We start from the raw sequence: 14,701 nt of genomic DNA, 5'->3' as shown, positions 1-14,701 counted from the left end.
GAACAACGTATGTTTGATCTTTCCATAAGCCATTAAATTTCTCTCTGAGTAATAAAAGCCATGTGCCAACACATTTAAATGTTCACAGAGGCTTGCACTATTATAATGCTGCCACTCTTCTTTTTGAAAACATCTGCTTAAGTCTTTTAAACACACACACACACACACACACACACACACACACACACGTTTCCCCAGAACAATAAGAAAAGGTAACTTCAGTGTAAATCATTTTCCCACTAAAATCTTATTTATGTACATTCTGTCTAGTGGTGGGACACTACTGAACTACTGCTACACTACCCATAAAGAAATTTCTTTAAATTAGTGCATGTATTCATAAGCTTATTTTTGTCTGTGTCATTTTGTTTTAAAGCCTTGAATTATCAAAAACTGTGGGGGAAGGTGGGCTAGAGAGGAGTAAAATGCATCATGAGATCCTACAAAGATGCAAAATTGCTGAGTGAGTGAGACTTGATCCCCACGACTAAGTCTTAGAGTCTGATTTCTATGTAGAGAGGTAAACATGTGGGATCCTTTATTTATTCTCAAAGGGAAAAAAATGTCTTAAAGCAATTTATCTTCGTTATTTTTGTTACCATCAAAACACACATTGTCATTGGGGACTTGCTGACCGATCCCCAGGTGATGAGTCTTTGTTATTGGAAGTTCCTGTTGTCTATTTTTCCAGCTTCCTTTGCATCTGTGGGTGGCTTGTGGCCAGATTCTAGGTCATGAGATGGAAATGGAAGTTTGTTGGAGGTGGTGGGGGGAGATGGGGAGCTTTGTGAAATTGTTGGCTTTCTTGATACAAGAGAAGGCTGGTGTCAGCTTTTCTTTACCTCACACATTTGAACTTCCTGCCTAACATGGCTGTAATGACTGGAGCAATGGCAGCCAGTCTGCAGTCATGAGGTCAAGGGCAAGCATGTTGAGAGAAGCTCCCTTTCCTTACATGAATCACTGATGAACAGCAGGAGTAAAGAAACATCACAGAACATGTGAAATGGAAGACCTTGGAAACATGTGTAAGGCAAGCTCTAGGGATGCCCAAAATAGATAGGGGCTGTATTTTTTAGGACTAACAAACTGAAAAGTTGCAGGGGGAGCCACTGAGCCAATAGAGGTGGAATATTGATGCTAATGGGACACTAGTATCATTCATCTACTAAGGAGGCACAGGGACACTAGGATTCCAGCAACAGAAGGGCTCCATTAATAGCCACAGCTCCTGGGAAAGTTTTCCTTAATAATCTGCCCCCCTGTTCTGCCTCCAGAGATATTTAGGCATCCTTTCCCATTGGTCCTATAATGCATTACTCTGTGCAAATACAGAAAAATGCATGTACCATACTTTACTGTAACTATTTGTTTATGTATCTGCCTCTGCTTGGACTGTAATTTTCTAAGGAGCCTGGCCTCTGCTTTTTTTATGTTGAGCTATCCAGACCTAATCTAAGTTTTAATATTTAGTAAATGCTCCATAAAAACTTGTCAAATGAGTGGATTTTATAAACTTCACTGAAGTTTATATATCTTCACTGAAGATACTGAAGTTATCTGCTCTAAAGAGTTGCTCAGAGTGAGTCGTGTCTAGCCAGGACAGTTACCTGGGATAAGATGCATTCATATCCCATGGAGAACAAACTTTGAATATGGAGTATTTCTTCACATTTTTAACTGGCCCAACTTCGGCTTCTAGTAGCTGTTGTTGACAATCTTTTTTTGTTTTAAATTTTCTTTCTAGTGCTGTCTTGAATTTTCCAGTATACACCATGTCATGGAGAGAAAATAATAGTTTAGCTGGACTTTTTAATGACCATGAACTTCCAGCAACACTGGAGGAGAAAGGCTGACCATCTGGGGAACATTGCTGGACCCAGGCTCTCGCTCATCTGTGGTGAGTGACTCCCCGTGATGAACTGTTTACTCGTCCTGTTAGTGCTCCTGAGCCAAGACAGGAGGCACCAGGTTTAAAATCAGGATTATCGCTCTTCCTATATTGGCGATCAAATCATGGGAGGCAGGCACAAGAGTCTAACAACAGCGTATGCGTTTATTTTTATTTAATTGAGGAAAATGTATTCAATTGTTTGAGTAGGCAGCACAGACACGTTCGAAGGTTAGAAAGCTGCAGGGAGTGAGGTGTACCTCTTCCTTACCTCCCCCTCATTCCCTCGGATTCCCTAGCGGAGAAACCCACTGCTGCCGTTTCTTAAATGCTCTTCCAGAGCATCTGCGGGCACACATCCAAGTGTATCATAAACCCAGCTCTGCGTGACGCTTTTTCACTTTAAATGAATCTTGTACATCATTAGATATGGGCACACCTTACACTGCCTTCTTCTTTATCTAATTGCATTGTATTCCATCATAGAGCTGTGCCATGTTTAATCTCTCCTCTACCAATGGCTTTTTTACCTTATTGCCAGTATTTCACTCTCAGGAGCGGGGCTGGAGCGTACACATGCCCCTCGTCCTCAGAGCATATTGTATCATGATACGTTACTTAGAGTGGAATTGTTCCGCGGAGGGAATTTTTAAAGCTTTATTGAGATACAATTGACATATAACATTGTGTAAATTTAAGCCGCAGGACCTGTTGATTTGATACATTATTGCAAAATGATCACCACCGTGCCAAGTGTCATGTCACATAATTACCATTTCTTTTCTGGGGTGAGAATATTTAGGACCGGTTATTTCCCCAATTGATCCTGTAAGGTCTTAATTTAAATTCCTACCAATAATGTGTAAGAAGATCTAGTTACTATATCCACCTTCCCCAATACATGGTATTTCCAAACTCTTTTTACTTTTACCAAGCAAGTAAAAAGTAGGATAAAATTGATATTTTAGTGATTCATTTGTTGAGCATGTTCTGGAAGCCCATTCCTCTTTGCGCGCGAGAGAAGCAGCATGTACTGAGGCTCCAGGGACCCCGGCGCGCGCCTCAGCAGCGGCGCGGGGACGCGGCCCAGCTCCGCAGGAGCGCCCGGTCTCTGCCTGAGGCCTGAGGTCGGCTGCGCTCCCGCAGCAGGTGAGGGCCCCGTCCTGGGCTCCGCCGTCCCCGGCGGGCGATGAGGAGACGCAAGACAGACCGGCCCTGGGGTCTCAGAGCCGCGAAGGCCGAGGGAGGACGGTCAGGTGGCCGGGGGCCAGGAGGACCTCGCGGGGCAAAACGCTCTGCCCGCCCCACAAAGCCCGCGGGCTCCGGATCCATCTGCCCCCCTCCCCCCAAAAAACCAAACCAAAACAAACAAAAGTAGCCACTGTGGCCAAATCGACGAAACTCCGATCAAGTCAGGTAGCTCTGTGTTGCTGATGGAAACATTGGGCTGCAGACACCAGTTCTCTGGGACGGAAGAGGGGAAGCCACGGCCGCGTCGGATCAGAGGTGCTGGGCTTGGGTGCCGGCAGGGAGCGGGCACCCGGGACCCGACTGCGCGCCCGGGGCCCCCCTCCTCTGACCCCCGCGGGCAAACCTCCTCCGCTCCGGCCGGGAGGACCGTGGGTGCGGGCGCGGGGGAGACGACGAGCCGCGGTCAAGGGCGCGAGGTCTCCCAATCGCGGGATGAATAAGCCCCGGAATCCGGGACCCCGTGGCCGGTAGGTAGGGACCCTGTGCGACCCTGTGCACAAACTCAACCAGGCCTCCCGCGCAGTGCCGCAGACCGCGCGCTGCCCTTCCGACCCCAGTGCCTCCGTAATGAAGAGCCTCCCAGTGGCTGCCTTGTGACCCTCGGTGGAGCCTGCACTCGACGAAGCTACAGGGCACCGTCCCCTGGTTGCCACCTGCGCGCAAAGGCCGGGACGCAGCTGCAGGGGGTGATTCCATTCGGCGAGAGGCGCTGCGCTTCGCAACCCCCGCCCGGCCTCCCTGGCAGCTGCGTCCATCGCGGGACCCGGAGCCCGGAGCCCGGAGGCGTCCACGGCAGCCGGGGGCTGAGCCCCGAGGGTGGGTCAGCGGGAGGCGCCTTCTAAATCTGTTCCACTGTAGTTACGTCCGCCGGGTTCCCGCGCAGCGGTGGAAGCACCAAGCGTGACTGACTTGAAGAAAATAGAAAAGGAATTTCGGAAAGGTGTGGGGTGGCGCCCAGGATCGAGAAGACGGCCCAGCGCCTGGCCTGGGCCGGTTCCACGAACGGTGACGTCCAGAGAGACGGGCGCTGCTGCTCTGGGCTCCCTTGCCTCAGTGAAACCCCGCCGTCCTGTGAAAGCTGTCCAACCCAGACAAGGAGCAAGTCAGGTTTTATCCCGTGCTGTCAGGAGCCCCGGCTGGGGACGAAGGGCCGCATCACTAGGTGGTGGGCTCGCCGGGCGGGCGGTGAGAGTGTGGAAAAGTCACGGGCCGTCACAGGAAGGGGCCAGAACGAGTGTGCGAGCCCCACAGCTGGTTCAGATTCAGCGGCTGTTGGAGGACCTCCTCGGTGCTGGACGGGCGGCCACATCCCGAACCCTCCAGACACAGGAGACTCGGTAATTCCCCGTCAGTCTTCAAGATGCGCCCCGAGGCAGGGGTCAGTGAGGAGTAAACTCTCACGTGCTGTCAGCGTGTTAGACAGGCTATCACACAGGCCAATCGTAGAGCTCCCAGATGTATCACATAGGAGCAGTGCTGGGGGTATTACAGCTGATCACACGCAGTATTTATTTCTCCTGAAATTAGCTTGTGGTCATTGTTTACCAGACGTAACAAAACATATATTTACAGTTAGAGTGACATTTTTAATTGCAGAAAAAGGGAACACTGATGAATTTAATCACGATTTTTTGGTGAAAAAGAAGAAAGTTAAAGCAAGGGAAAACTGGCCTCTAATATCAGCATTGCCGGGCTGTGCATACTTGGGTAATGTCACTAATGTCTCTGCATTTCTGCTTTGTCATCTATAAAATCAAAGTGGTAAAACCTACTTTGCTAGACTATGTTGAATGTATGTCGGGCATCTGGAGCTGTGTCTGCTTCATAGTAGGTCCTAATCCTTAGCATTTAAAGGCATCCGCGGGTCCACCGAGACCCAGACTCTAGGTTGGATGTCAAAACTGTTACTTGGATGCCACGCTGGGGCTATTTTTTTGTTTATTGGTTGTTTTTTATTTTGTAATAATTTGATTCTCAGGAAAATTAGTATATCATTCTGCTTAACTGCAAGACATCCCGCCTGACGGGCCACTAAGGACTGGAAAAGCACTGTTTCTCTCAGCCCAGAAGGGAGTGGGGAGCTGGCTCTGAACTCTAAAGGTGCTCTGAGGGGTGATGCTCTGAGCCTTCCTCACTCGTGATCCTTGAAATGTTCCGTGAAATCTGTCTACAGTTTTCTTACATGGCATTTTCAGTGTTGTGAAGGCCTACAGAAAGAACTCCCAATTTTTTTAAAAAAATTTATTTTTGGCTGCATTGGGTCTTCGTTGCTGCATGTAGGCTTTCTCTAGTTGCAGCGAGTGGGGGCTACTCTTCGTGGCGGTGCGCAGGCTTCTCATTGCGGTGGCTTTTGTTGCGGAGCACAGGCTCTAGGCACACGGGCTTCAGTAGTTGTGGCTCGTGGGCTCTAGAGCGCAGGCTCAGTAGTTGTGGCTCGTGGGCTCTAGAGCGCAGGCTCAGTAGTTGTGGCTCACGGGCCCTAGAGTGCGGGCTTCAGTAGTTGGGGCTAGTGGGCTCTAGAGCACAGGCTCAGTAGTTGTGGTGCACGGGCTTAGTTGCTCCATGGCCATGTGGGATCTTCCCAGACCAGGGCTCGAACCTATGTCCCCTGCATTGGCAGGCGGATTCTTAACCGCTGTGCCACCAGGGAAGCCCCCAATTTTTTTTTTTATCATAAAAATTTAGGCTTGATTTTGGGTTGGAGGGAACTAAAAGCTCTCATTGACTTTAAGGCAAAAACTGTCAAGAATTCTGTCAGCTTCCACGTTGCTGTTCTCTGTATCACGGCTTTTCATAAATGTGCTATTTATTAACCATGACGGTGACGCTGTGTCTTGGGAAAACATCGACCCTCGTCCTAAATAAAGTGAAAGCCCATCAATGACATGTTCATTCTCTTCCTTCCCTTCCAGAGACTCGCATGCACCTATTAAAGATAAAATAAATTCACACTGAAAAATAGAAATCTAAAATTAAATATTTAATTAGAACTCTGATTTGCTTTAAAGATAGGTGGCATTGCACAGGCTATATTACACTCTCTGTATAATTTTTTTTTGACAAAAAGGATACTGTTCATTTTAACAGGTCACTTTAATATTAATACATGTGTAATAGGATCAGAACTGAACGTCAGCTAGAGATGGTACATTGTACATTATTGGGAAAATTACAGTTTTGTATTGTAAAAACATTTATTTTTTAACAAGTTACCTACATTAATCAAAAAATTACAGCATATTTAATAATTTTACAAATTCTTCATAAAAAATATATCTCTGTACAAAAAGGTCGTTTGCACCTACTTCATGTCAGCAGCATGTGGCGGGGTGGCGAGACGGATGGATGGGGGGATGACGATGGTTTTCCTGATCATAATGCCAGCGTTCTTTCCCCTTTTTTATAGTAGCTTTTTTTGTGGTTGTTTACAAAATATTTTACAGGAGAAAAAAATTATTGCAGCTAGCCTGAAGAAAGGCAAGATGTGTGGGACAAGCAGCAGTTTGAACAGCTCTGAAGCACAGAACCTGTCAGAGGGGCTCCTGCCCTCCACGCGCTCTGGCTGCTTCCGGAAAGAATCTTCCAGCCCGAACCCAGAGAGCGCACTTGCCGACGGCTTGAACAGGACCCTCCAACACCTCGCAGGAATCTGATTAACACTGCACACACCCTGGGAAGAAACTAGGCAGAATTCTCGCAAGGAAATTTCATGGAGTATTTTTTTTTTTGAAATAACATGCTCCCAACTGGCAACCGAGGACACTCTGACTTTGCACACAAAGGAGAATCATGTCTAATCTGATCTGTGGTTTCTGGTATGTATGTATGTCCTGTCGTTTCAGGGTTTCGTAACGTCGTTGACCAGCAAGCAGGTCGGGGATGTGGAGAGACATTAATTCAGACTCTGAAGTCAGCATTTTGCACCTAGTTTGAATGAGTCAAACCGCATATGTACATGATATTATATTTATCTATATGTATATATATACACCTCGTATGTATAGTAACCCTGTTCTCCCCTGCACACAAACTTCCTCCCGTTTTCTCTTTGTTTCGGCTCCCTGGGTGTGTTAGGAGCTTGGCTCTGGCTGACCTCATCTGGTCTAAGGAGAAACAGCCATAAGGACTCCAGGCTGCAAAACAGATCTCGGTCCTGTGGCCAGCTTGGCCAGAGGGCAAGGAGCAGAGAACTCAGCACAGTACCCTGGAGTTCAACGCTGTGGGGTGTGGAAGGCCGGGGGAACCAGAGGAGGTTGGCCGTGCCTCCTCACGGCTGTGCCCCTTCAAACAGGCAACAGAACAGTGGGCGCCCAGTGGGTGAGAGCGACTAAGATGCTGAGATCGAAACTTCTGAAAGAATGAGCTGTGATCTTGACTTCTTTGTTTTGTTTTTCACTTTTGAATTCTCATTGCCGCATCTTCTACTTCGTGTTTGGATTTTATCCACGTGGGGGGAATCACACCTATTTTATTTATACTGCAATTCATAATTTACCTATGATGAATTTTAAACTTGAAAAGTCACTGAAATTTTCTTTCCATCTGGAATTATAAAGCATGAAACAAAAGACTAAGTAATACATAAATTATGTCATCGGGAAAGAAGAGTGGGTGTGACTTTTCCTTGCCTCTAAAGGAACACTTGATATTCTGATCCTGAACCTTTTCCACTATATTCCGGGGCTACTGTGGTTCACTGTCCTTCAACGCGATACCAGTGATGGCAGCGAAAGGAAAAAATCACAATGCGCAAGGGAAGACCGTGCTGTGAGCCAAAACCCACAGGTTCTGAGTGTGAGCGACTAAAATAAATTACTATTCACATCTGTACACGGCAAACAGAACATGCTGCAAACCTGCTCGGAAGTAGCGTGAGAACGACGATCACGGGAGGTGACAGGACTAAAGAAAGCACGTGGGAAATAAAAAGGCCTCTTTTTTTCCTCATCGGACATTTTCAGTGAATTCAGCACATCTATGAAGCTAAAAGAAAGCAATAATAAAATAAATCTCTTCAATACTCTTTTTCCTTTAAAACCTGTGCCGTAACTGGGGCTGTGTTTTCTTTTTCTAACGCGCCAACTAAACCCTGCGGGTGGGATGCTTATTAGCTTGACAGCTTATATACAATGGAGAGTGTGTGGAAACCCCGTGTGAATAGTTTATTTATCAGAATCTTAGTCATTCAGAACACACTAGTGCAAAAAATTGTGCATCAAAACTTCTGCAAGAGAACAGCTGAGTGGGAAATTTGCAGATGGCCCTGGGGATGGACCCCGAGGTGACTGCGGGTCCCTCGAAGCTCGTCCGGTCTCGGCAGGGACGGCGTGAAGCGTCTGCAGGTGTGTGCGGCTACCACAAAGGGGTCTTCTTCAAGAGGGCTTTTTTTTTTTTTTTCTCCAGAATATTCGTATTCATGGGGATTGAGAAAAACAAACCAAACCCACACCGCGGTGCTACCGTCTGTCACCGCGCCCGGAGGCCGCCGGGGAGGGGAGGCCGGGGGCCGCTTCCCGGACGGGGTCCGTCGGCGGCGGGGCAGCGGGGCGAGGGAGGCCCTGTGGCCCCTGTGGTCCCCGCCGTCCGCGTCGGAGGAGTGGCTACGGGCGGCCGGCCCGAGCGCTACACCACGGTGCACACCGTGTTCAGGGTCGTGTCGAAGCGCACGGCCTTGGCCTCGGTGGGCTTCAAGTTCGTGTCGTACATGGGGTTCTCGAAGGAGGCCTGCCCGTTGCTGCTCTCGTGGCCGGCGTAGCCGTTGTACTGGACCTTCGGCCGCGCTCTGCGGGCGAGAGGCAAGGGGGGGACGAGCGGTCAGGGCCGCAGGGCCTCAGGAGGAGCCGCGACGCCCGCGAGCGCGGTGTCGCCACGTTACCTGTGCTTGTGGAGGTGAAACGCGAGCCCGCAGAGAACGAGCGCGGAGAGCGGGGCCAGGATGGCGGCCGCGACGGAGCCGCTGCTGGCGCCGCGCTGGGGGCGCGCGGGGTCTGGAGCCGAGCTTCGGGCGCCTGGAAGAGAGAGCAGCCTTTACCCTGCAGTCGGGCCCCGAGCCTGCCCGGGGCGCTCTGCGGCGGGCGTGGGAGCGCGTGCACGCGGCGGACCCGCCGGGGCTCCCTTCCGGAGGCCCACCTTCCCGATGGCGAAGACGCGCAGCCCGCTTCCCGCTCGCTGACGCGCAGCGACGCCGGGAGAGGCTCGCGTCCGCCCTGCGCGCGGGGCAAAGGCGCCGTCGCCCGACCTCCCCCGGGGCTGCGGACACCGCGTGCGCGCGGCCGCGTCTCTCTACGGGATGGCGAGTGTCTCCTGTTGCCTCCTGCTCTGAGACGCAGCCTCAGCAAGATGTGCCACTGAAGTTACATAAAGAGCCCAGCTCTCTATAAAGAGGGCGTCACACTCATATAGGTGAGCATCAAGGTGCCATCTCCCTTTATTTGGGTAGATTCCGAAGTTCACTACAGAGTTTAGAAATGATCAAAGAATGCAACTCGGTGTTATGAAGCAGGCTTCTATGCGGACACAAAAATATGATTTCTGTCAATTAGAAGGGAAGGCAGGCGTAAACATCTCAAACATCACGAAGGTGATATAATCATTAACTCTCTGTATCTGTGCAGTGGCAGATACATGCACGACACTGAAAAAGATGCAAACATTAAAAATTCAAATCAGCATTTATTGCCAAATAATGCAGTTGATTCTTGAAGAATTTACTTATAAACTGCAATTTGAAATGTATTTGGCTTACTTGCATGGAACCACTCAATGCACGTTAGTGATCAGTTATGATTGGGGTCATCTGAATACAGCAGAATTGTTAGAAAGAAGCTGACCTTGTTTTAGAAGTATATATCCAGAATTTATGGGATGTTTTTTTTTTTTTTTACAAACCACAGCTACAAAGAAACAATCAAATATTTAAAATAATTAAATAGGTTTTTAAAGAAAAAAATCTTGAATTTTCACATAAAAGCCTAAAAATATTATTTGTCATCTCCTTCAACAGACGCAGGATTATGCTACTCCCTACCACCCTCAGGTCTAATATAAATGTATGTTATCCTGGATGTTGGCACTTTGTAAATTAACCATATCTTTTGGCGATCCTTCTGTATCAGCACACATGAATCAGATTTAATTTTTCATTTCCAGATGCATTCACCAGCTGCCATGCAAGGGGAAAACGCCACATACTTGTTCTCCTAAATCTCAGCATCCAGGTGATGGGCATGTGAGCAGGGTTAAGCCAATGGGAAGCTCCCCGCCGCCCCCAGGCATCGAGTTTGGCACAAGTGATGCAGAGGCTCCTAAGACGGTTTAGAATTGGGTCCTGAGGCTGTGGTGAGGCTGGGGTGGGGTGGGGCTAGAGCCCTGGGGACCACATCAAGCGCTCCCTGGTGGTGCTTCCAGCCACCACAGGCCAGTCCAGGGGCAGCGCGCAGCAGAAACACGCAGCCACCAGGGGTGGCGCTGTCCAGCAGGGAGAAACGCGGTGCGGCTCAAAGGGCACCAACTCCATGGTTTTGTGGTGAGAGTTAAATGTCAGATCTCCACTACTTAGAACAATGTGTGGCACGTAGCAAAAGTTTCCCAGGACCCACATTTACTAGAATGTAAGTTGCATTACGCCAGGGCAGTTTTTTGGCCAGCTTTCCTCTTGAGTGCCCGGGGACTACAGTAGAACCTAGAACACAACAGTTGCTCAATATATATTTGAGGAATGAAAAAATGGTACTGTCTTTGGAGTAGTTCAACATCCGATGGTTTCCATAAATTACCATGGCTCATTCTCCAAGTGTTTATAATTCTGTGCATCTCTTTGCCTTATTCTAATAAATCTGTAGCCTGCTTAAATTAACCAAAGCTATTTTCTGTTACCTGCAAACAAGACTATACATTTTTGGCCATAATAGATATCAGACTTCCAATTAATAAAATCCTGGATAATGGACCTGCCGCAGGAGACCTCACATCACAACACAGGGCAACATAAAAGGTCTTTGTGAATTAAACTCCTGACTTTACTCTGATACTATTATGCTGTCTGGAGCTCCTAGTTAATTTCAATTATTTACCTGTGTTTTAATAATTTAAAGGGTAATGCATGCACATGATATTAATTAAAAGGGCATAAGCGGATACAGAAACAAATACTATAAAGACGATGGAAATAAAGGGTCACTCCTTGCCCTTTACACTAGTTTTCCTCTTTATGATTGACGAGGTGTTTGTTTTTGCTTTTGTTTGTGTTTTAGTGTCCTTTTCATAATGTACTATTAATATATATGATTGTTTCTCTTTTCTTACTTTCCTAAAATATGGGGATACTATTTACATTTTTTGTATTTGGCTTTTTAAACTTAACCATATATTCGTGAGTTTCTTCCATCTGTGCATATGAATTTAATTGTTTTCACGTGTGCAGTATTCTATTAATTGGCTATGCCAGAATTTATTTAGCCAATCTACTGTTGAAGAACGTTTAGGCCATTTCTAGGTCTTTTTCTGTGATGCCGCCATGAAATTCTTTTTCTACAGCGATACATCAGCAGGAGTCTGAATATACAGGATAAATTCAAAGCAGTAGAATCATTGCCTAGCAGAATGTGTAACTTGTAGTGTTGCTAAGTCTTACCTACTTGCTCTCCAAAGTGGGGTCCCAGTTTCACTCCAACCACTGTCTTAGGAGGCACCTGGGTGGCTGTACCCCACCTACCTGCCACCCCCCTTCCCCCTCCCTCTCCACCTCCCTCCTTTCCTTCCATTGCCCCTCCTTTCCTATTATTACCACTACTCGCTAATAAACCAAACACAGCGTGTAGTTATTTTCTCAGTTCCATGTCTTAAGAATGAAGGTGAGTATCTTTTCACATTATAGGCTGAGCCATTCAATTTTTTTAAAGAGCATTATTGAAAGAAATTCACATACTACAGAATTCACCCTTTCAATGCATACATACAATTCAAGGGGTTTTTTACTATTAAAACTTGGGGGGGGGCTTCCCTGGTGGCGCAGTGGTTGAGAATCTGCCTGCCAATGCAGGGGACACGGGTTCGAGCCCTGGTCTGGGAGGATCCCACATGCCGCGGAGCGGCTGGGCCCGTGGGCCACAACTACTGAGCCTGCACGTCTGGAGCCTGTGCTCTGCAACAAGAGAGGCCGCGATAGTGAGAGGCCAGCGCACCGTGATGAAGAGTGGCCCCCACTTGCCACAACTAGAGAAAGCCCTCACACGGAAACGAAGACCCAACACAGCCATAAATAAATAAATAAAATTTAAAAATTAAAAAAAAAAAAAACTTGGGGGTTTTGGTGCTGCAAGGATCACCACAATCTATGTGAGAACGCTGCTGTCTCCCCTAAAAGAAAGCGGTACCCTTACAGTCATTCCTCATCCTCCGTACCCCAGCCTCAGCTTTAGGCAACCACTCATCCACTCTCTGTCTATATAGATTCACCTGTTCTGGATACTGCATATAAATGCAATCATACAATATGTGTTTCTGGTGAATGGCTTCTCTTACTTAGCATAATGTTTTCAAGATAATATTCCATCGGGTGGATGGCACCACATTTTGTTGCTCCATTCATTAGTTGATGGACATTTGGGTTGTTTCTACATTTGGACAATTAGGAAAAATGCTGGTATAAACATTCATGTACTAGTTTTTTGTGTGAACATGTTTTTAGTTCTGTTGCCTATACATGTTGGAGTGGAACTGCTGAATCTTGTGGTTACGCCATGTTTTACCTACTTGAACTACCAGGCTGTTTTCCACAGCAGCTGCGCCATTTTTATCGGTACTTTCCCATCAGCAAAGTACAAGCGCTCCAGTTTCTGCACAGCTTTGCCTCCACTGGTTTGTCTTTATGATCCGAGCCGTGCTGGTGGGTGTGAAGTGGTTTTGATTTGTGTCTCCCTAATGATTAATGATGTTCAGGATCTTTTCATTGGCTTATTGGTCATTTTTATGTCTTTGTTGAAATGTCTATTTAAATTCGTTGCCAATGTTTTAGTTAGGTTATTTGCCTATGTACTGTTTAGCCGTAAGGGTTTATACATTCTGGACACAAGTCCCTTGTTAGATACATGGCTTGCACCTTCTCCCATTCTGATTGTGTATATTTGGGGGAGGGGATTCAATTTTAATGGGAAAACCAATTTATTTTTCAGTTTCTTATACAAGTTTTTGCATCAGAGTTGTCTTTCAAACTAACTTGGTTTAGTGTCCGTTTAATGATAATCACATTTTTTTCCAGTTTATCTACTGACTGGAGACAATTAAGAGGTTGTTTATTTTTAACCATAAAAATAGAGTGTAGCCATAATTCTTAAATGAATGGTTGTTGTTGAAGTATTACTTAAACATAGACGTTTCTAATTAGTTGAATGGGAGACTCGCTTGTGATTCAAATTATTTTGTGAGGCAAATTGTTTTTCCTGACAATAAGCTCATCATCACATGAGAAGAAAGATTACTTGTTAAAGCAAGCTGTTATTTTGTTAGATTAAAAAGAAATGGGGCAATGCAAAGAAAATTTGCAATAGCAAAGTGACGGTTTGGGTCAGGCTCATTGGATGAGTAAACGCAGACATCCACAGAGTATCCTGCACAGCTTGCTGGGGTGTCCTTAGACAAAATTACTAGAGCGTGTGCATCGGGGAGAAAGGAGGGCAAATAACTACAGGGTTTGGCTCAGAGCAAAAGAAAACTTCACCCATCATTCGTGTTGGTCTATTTCATTATCTCAAAATAATACAACCCCATTTAAAAAATCATCTCAGCCAACACAGACATTGTAAGTTAAAGCTCTTCTATTTAAAAGTTCTTAGCTTGGAAAGGTGGATTTCGAGTATTTTATGATTAAATGTCCCTTTTGGTCAAGTTTTTTGCTTTTTAAGCATGATATTATACAGGTTGGTATATATTTCCTTTGGAATCCCCTGGTATATTGATAAAAGTTTTTTTTTTAATATTTATGTATTTATTTATTTATTTGGTTGCACTGGGCCTTAGTTGTGGCAGTCAGGCTCCTTAGTTGCAGCTCCAGGTCTCCTTAGTTGTGGCATGCGAACTCTTAGTTGCAGCATGCACGTGGGATCTAGTTCCCTGACCAGGGATCGAACCCGGGCCCCCTGCATTGGAAGCGTGGAGTCTTATCCACTGTGCCACCAGGGAAGTTCCCGATAAAAGTTTTATGAAATGAATTCATCAGTGACAATCATCACCAAATATTACACTCGTGCTCCTCTGACAGGTTGCTCTGGCATCAAATCCTACATAGCAATATTCCTCTCTATAAAATTAATGTTAGTAGCATTCCGTAAGTAAAGTATAAAGTAGTTGATACTATTCAGGAGAAATGCGGAGCTCATCTCACTACAAAAAAATGCATCTTCTCATCTGTGTTAGTAGCAACACAAGTAAAGACGTGTGAAAAGAGCTTTAGCACAAAGCAAACCCTCATATTGACTCTTAATCTTCACAGCAACCAGGAACTGACTTCTCTACTGAGATTTCAGATGAAGAAATAGGCTCAAGAATATTATAATTCATCCT

At 46.4% G+C, this 14,701-nt stretch overlaps 1 protein-coding gene across 1 annotated transcript in view; it reads right to left on the bottom strand.

Moving 5' to 3' along the window:
- Positions 1-6,140: 6,140 nt before the first annotated feature.
- Positions 6,141-14,701, bottom strand: part of CSMD1 (CUB and Sushi multiple domains 1) — a 1,821,542-nt gene continuing 1,812,981 nt past the window's right edge. Inside the window, exons 69-70 of the mRNA XM_036838958.1 lie at positions 9,018-9,150; positions 6,141-8,924 (exon numbers count right to left, since the gene is read on the bottom strand). Of these exons, the coding sequence (XP_036694853.1) occupies positions 8,765-8,924; positions 9,018-9,150 (293 nt within the window). The 3' untranslated portion in view covers positions 6,141-8,764. The remainder of the gene's footprint in view (positions 8,925-9,017; positions 9,151-14,701) is intronic.

Source organism: Balaenoptera musculus, chromosome 21 (genome assembly GCF_009873245.2).
Source record: "Balaenoptera musculus isolate JJ_BM4_2016_0621 chromosome 21, mBalMus1.pri.v3, whole genome shotgun sequence".
In the NCBI taxonomy this organism is placed as follows: Eukaryota; Metazoa; Chordata; class Mammalia; order Artiodactyla; family Balaenopteridae; genus Balaenoptera; species Balaenoptera musculus.
Note: the sequence above shows the minus strand (reverse complement) of the source record. Positions and strands in the feature narration are given on the sequence as shown.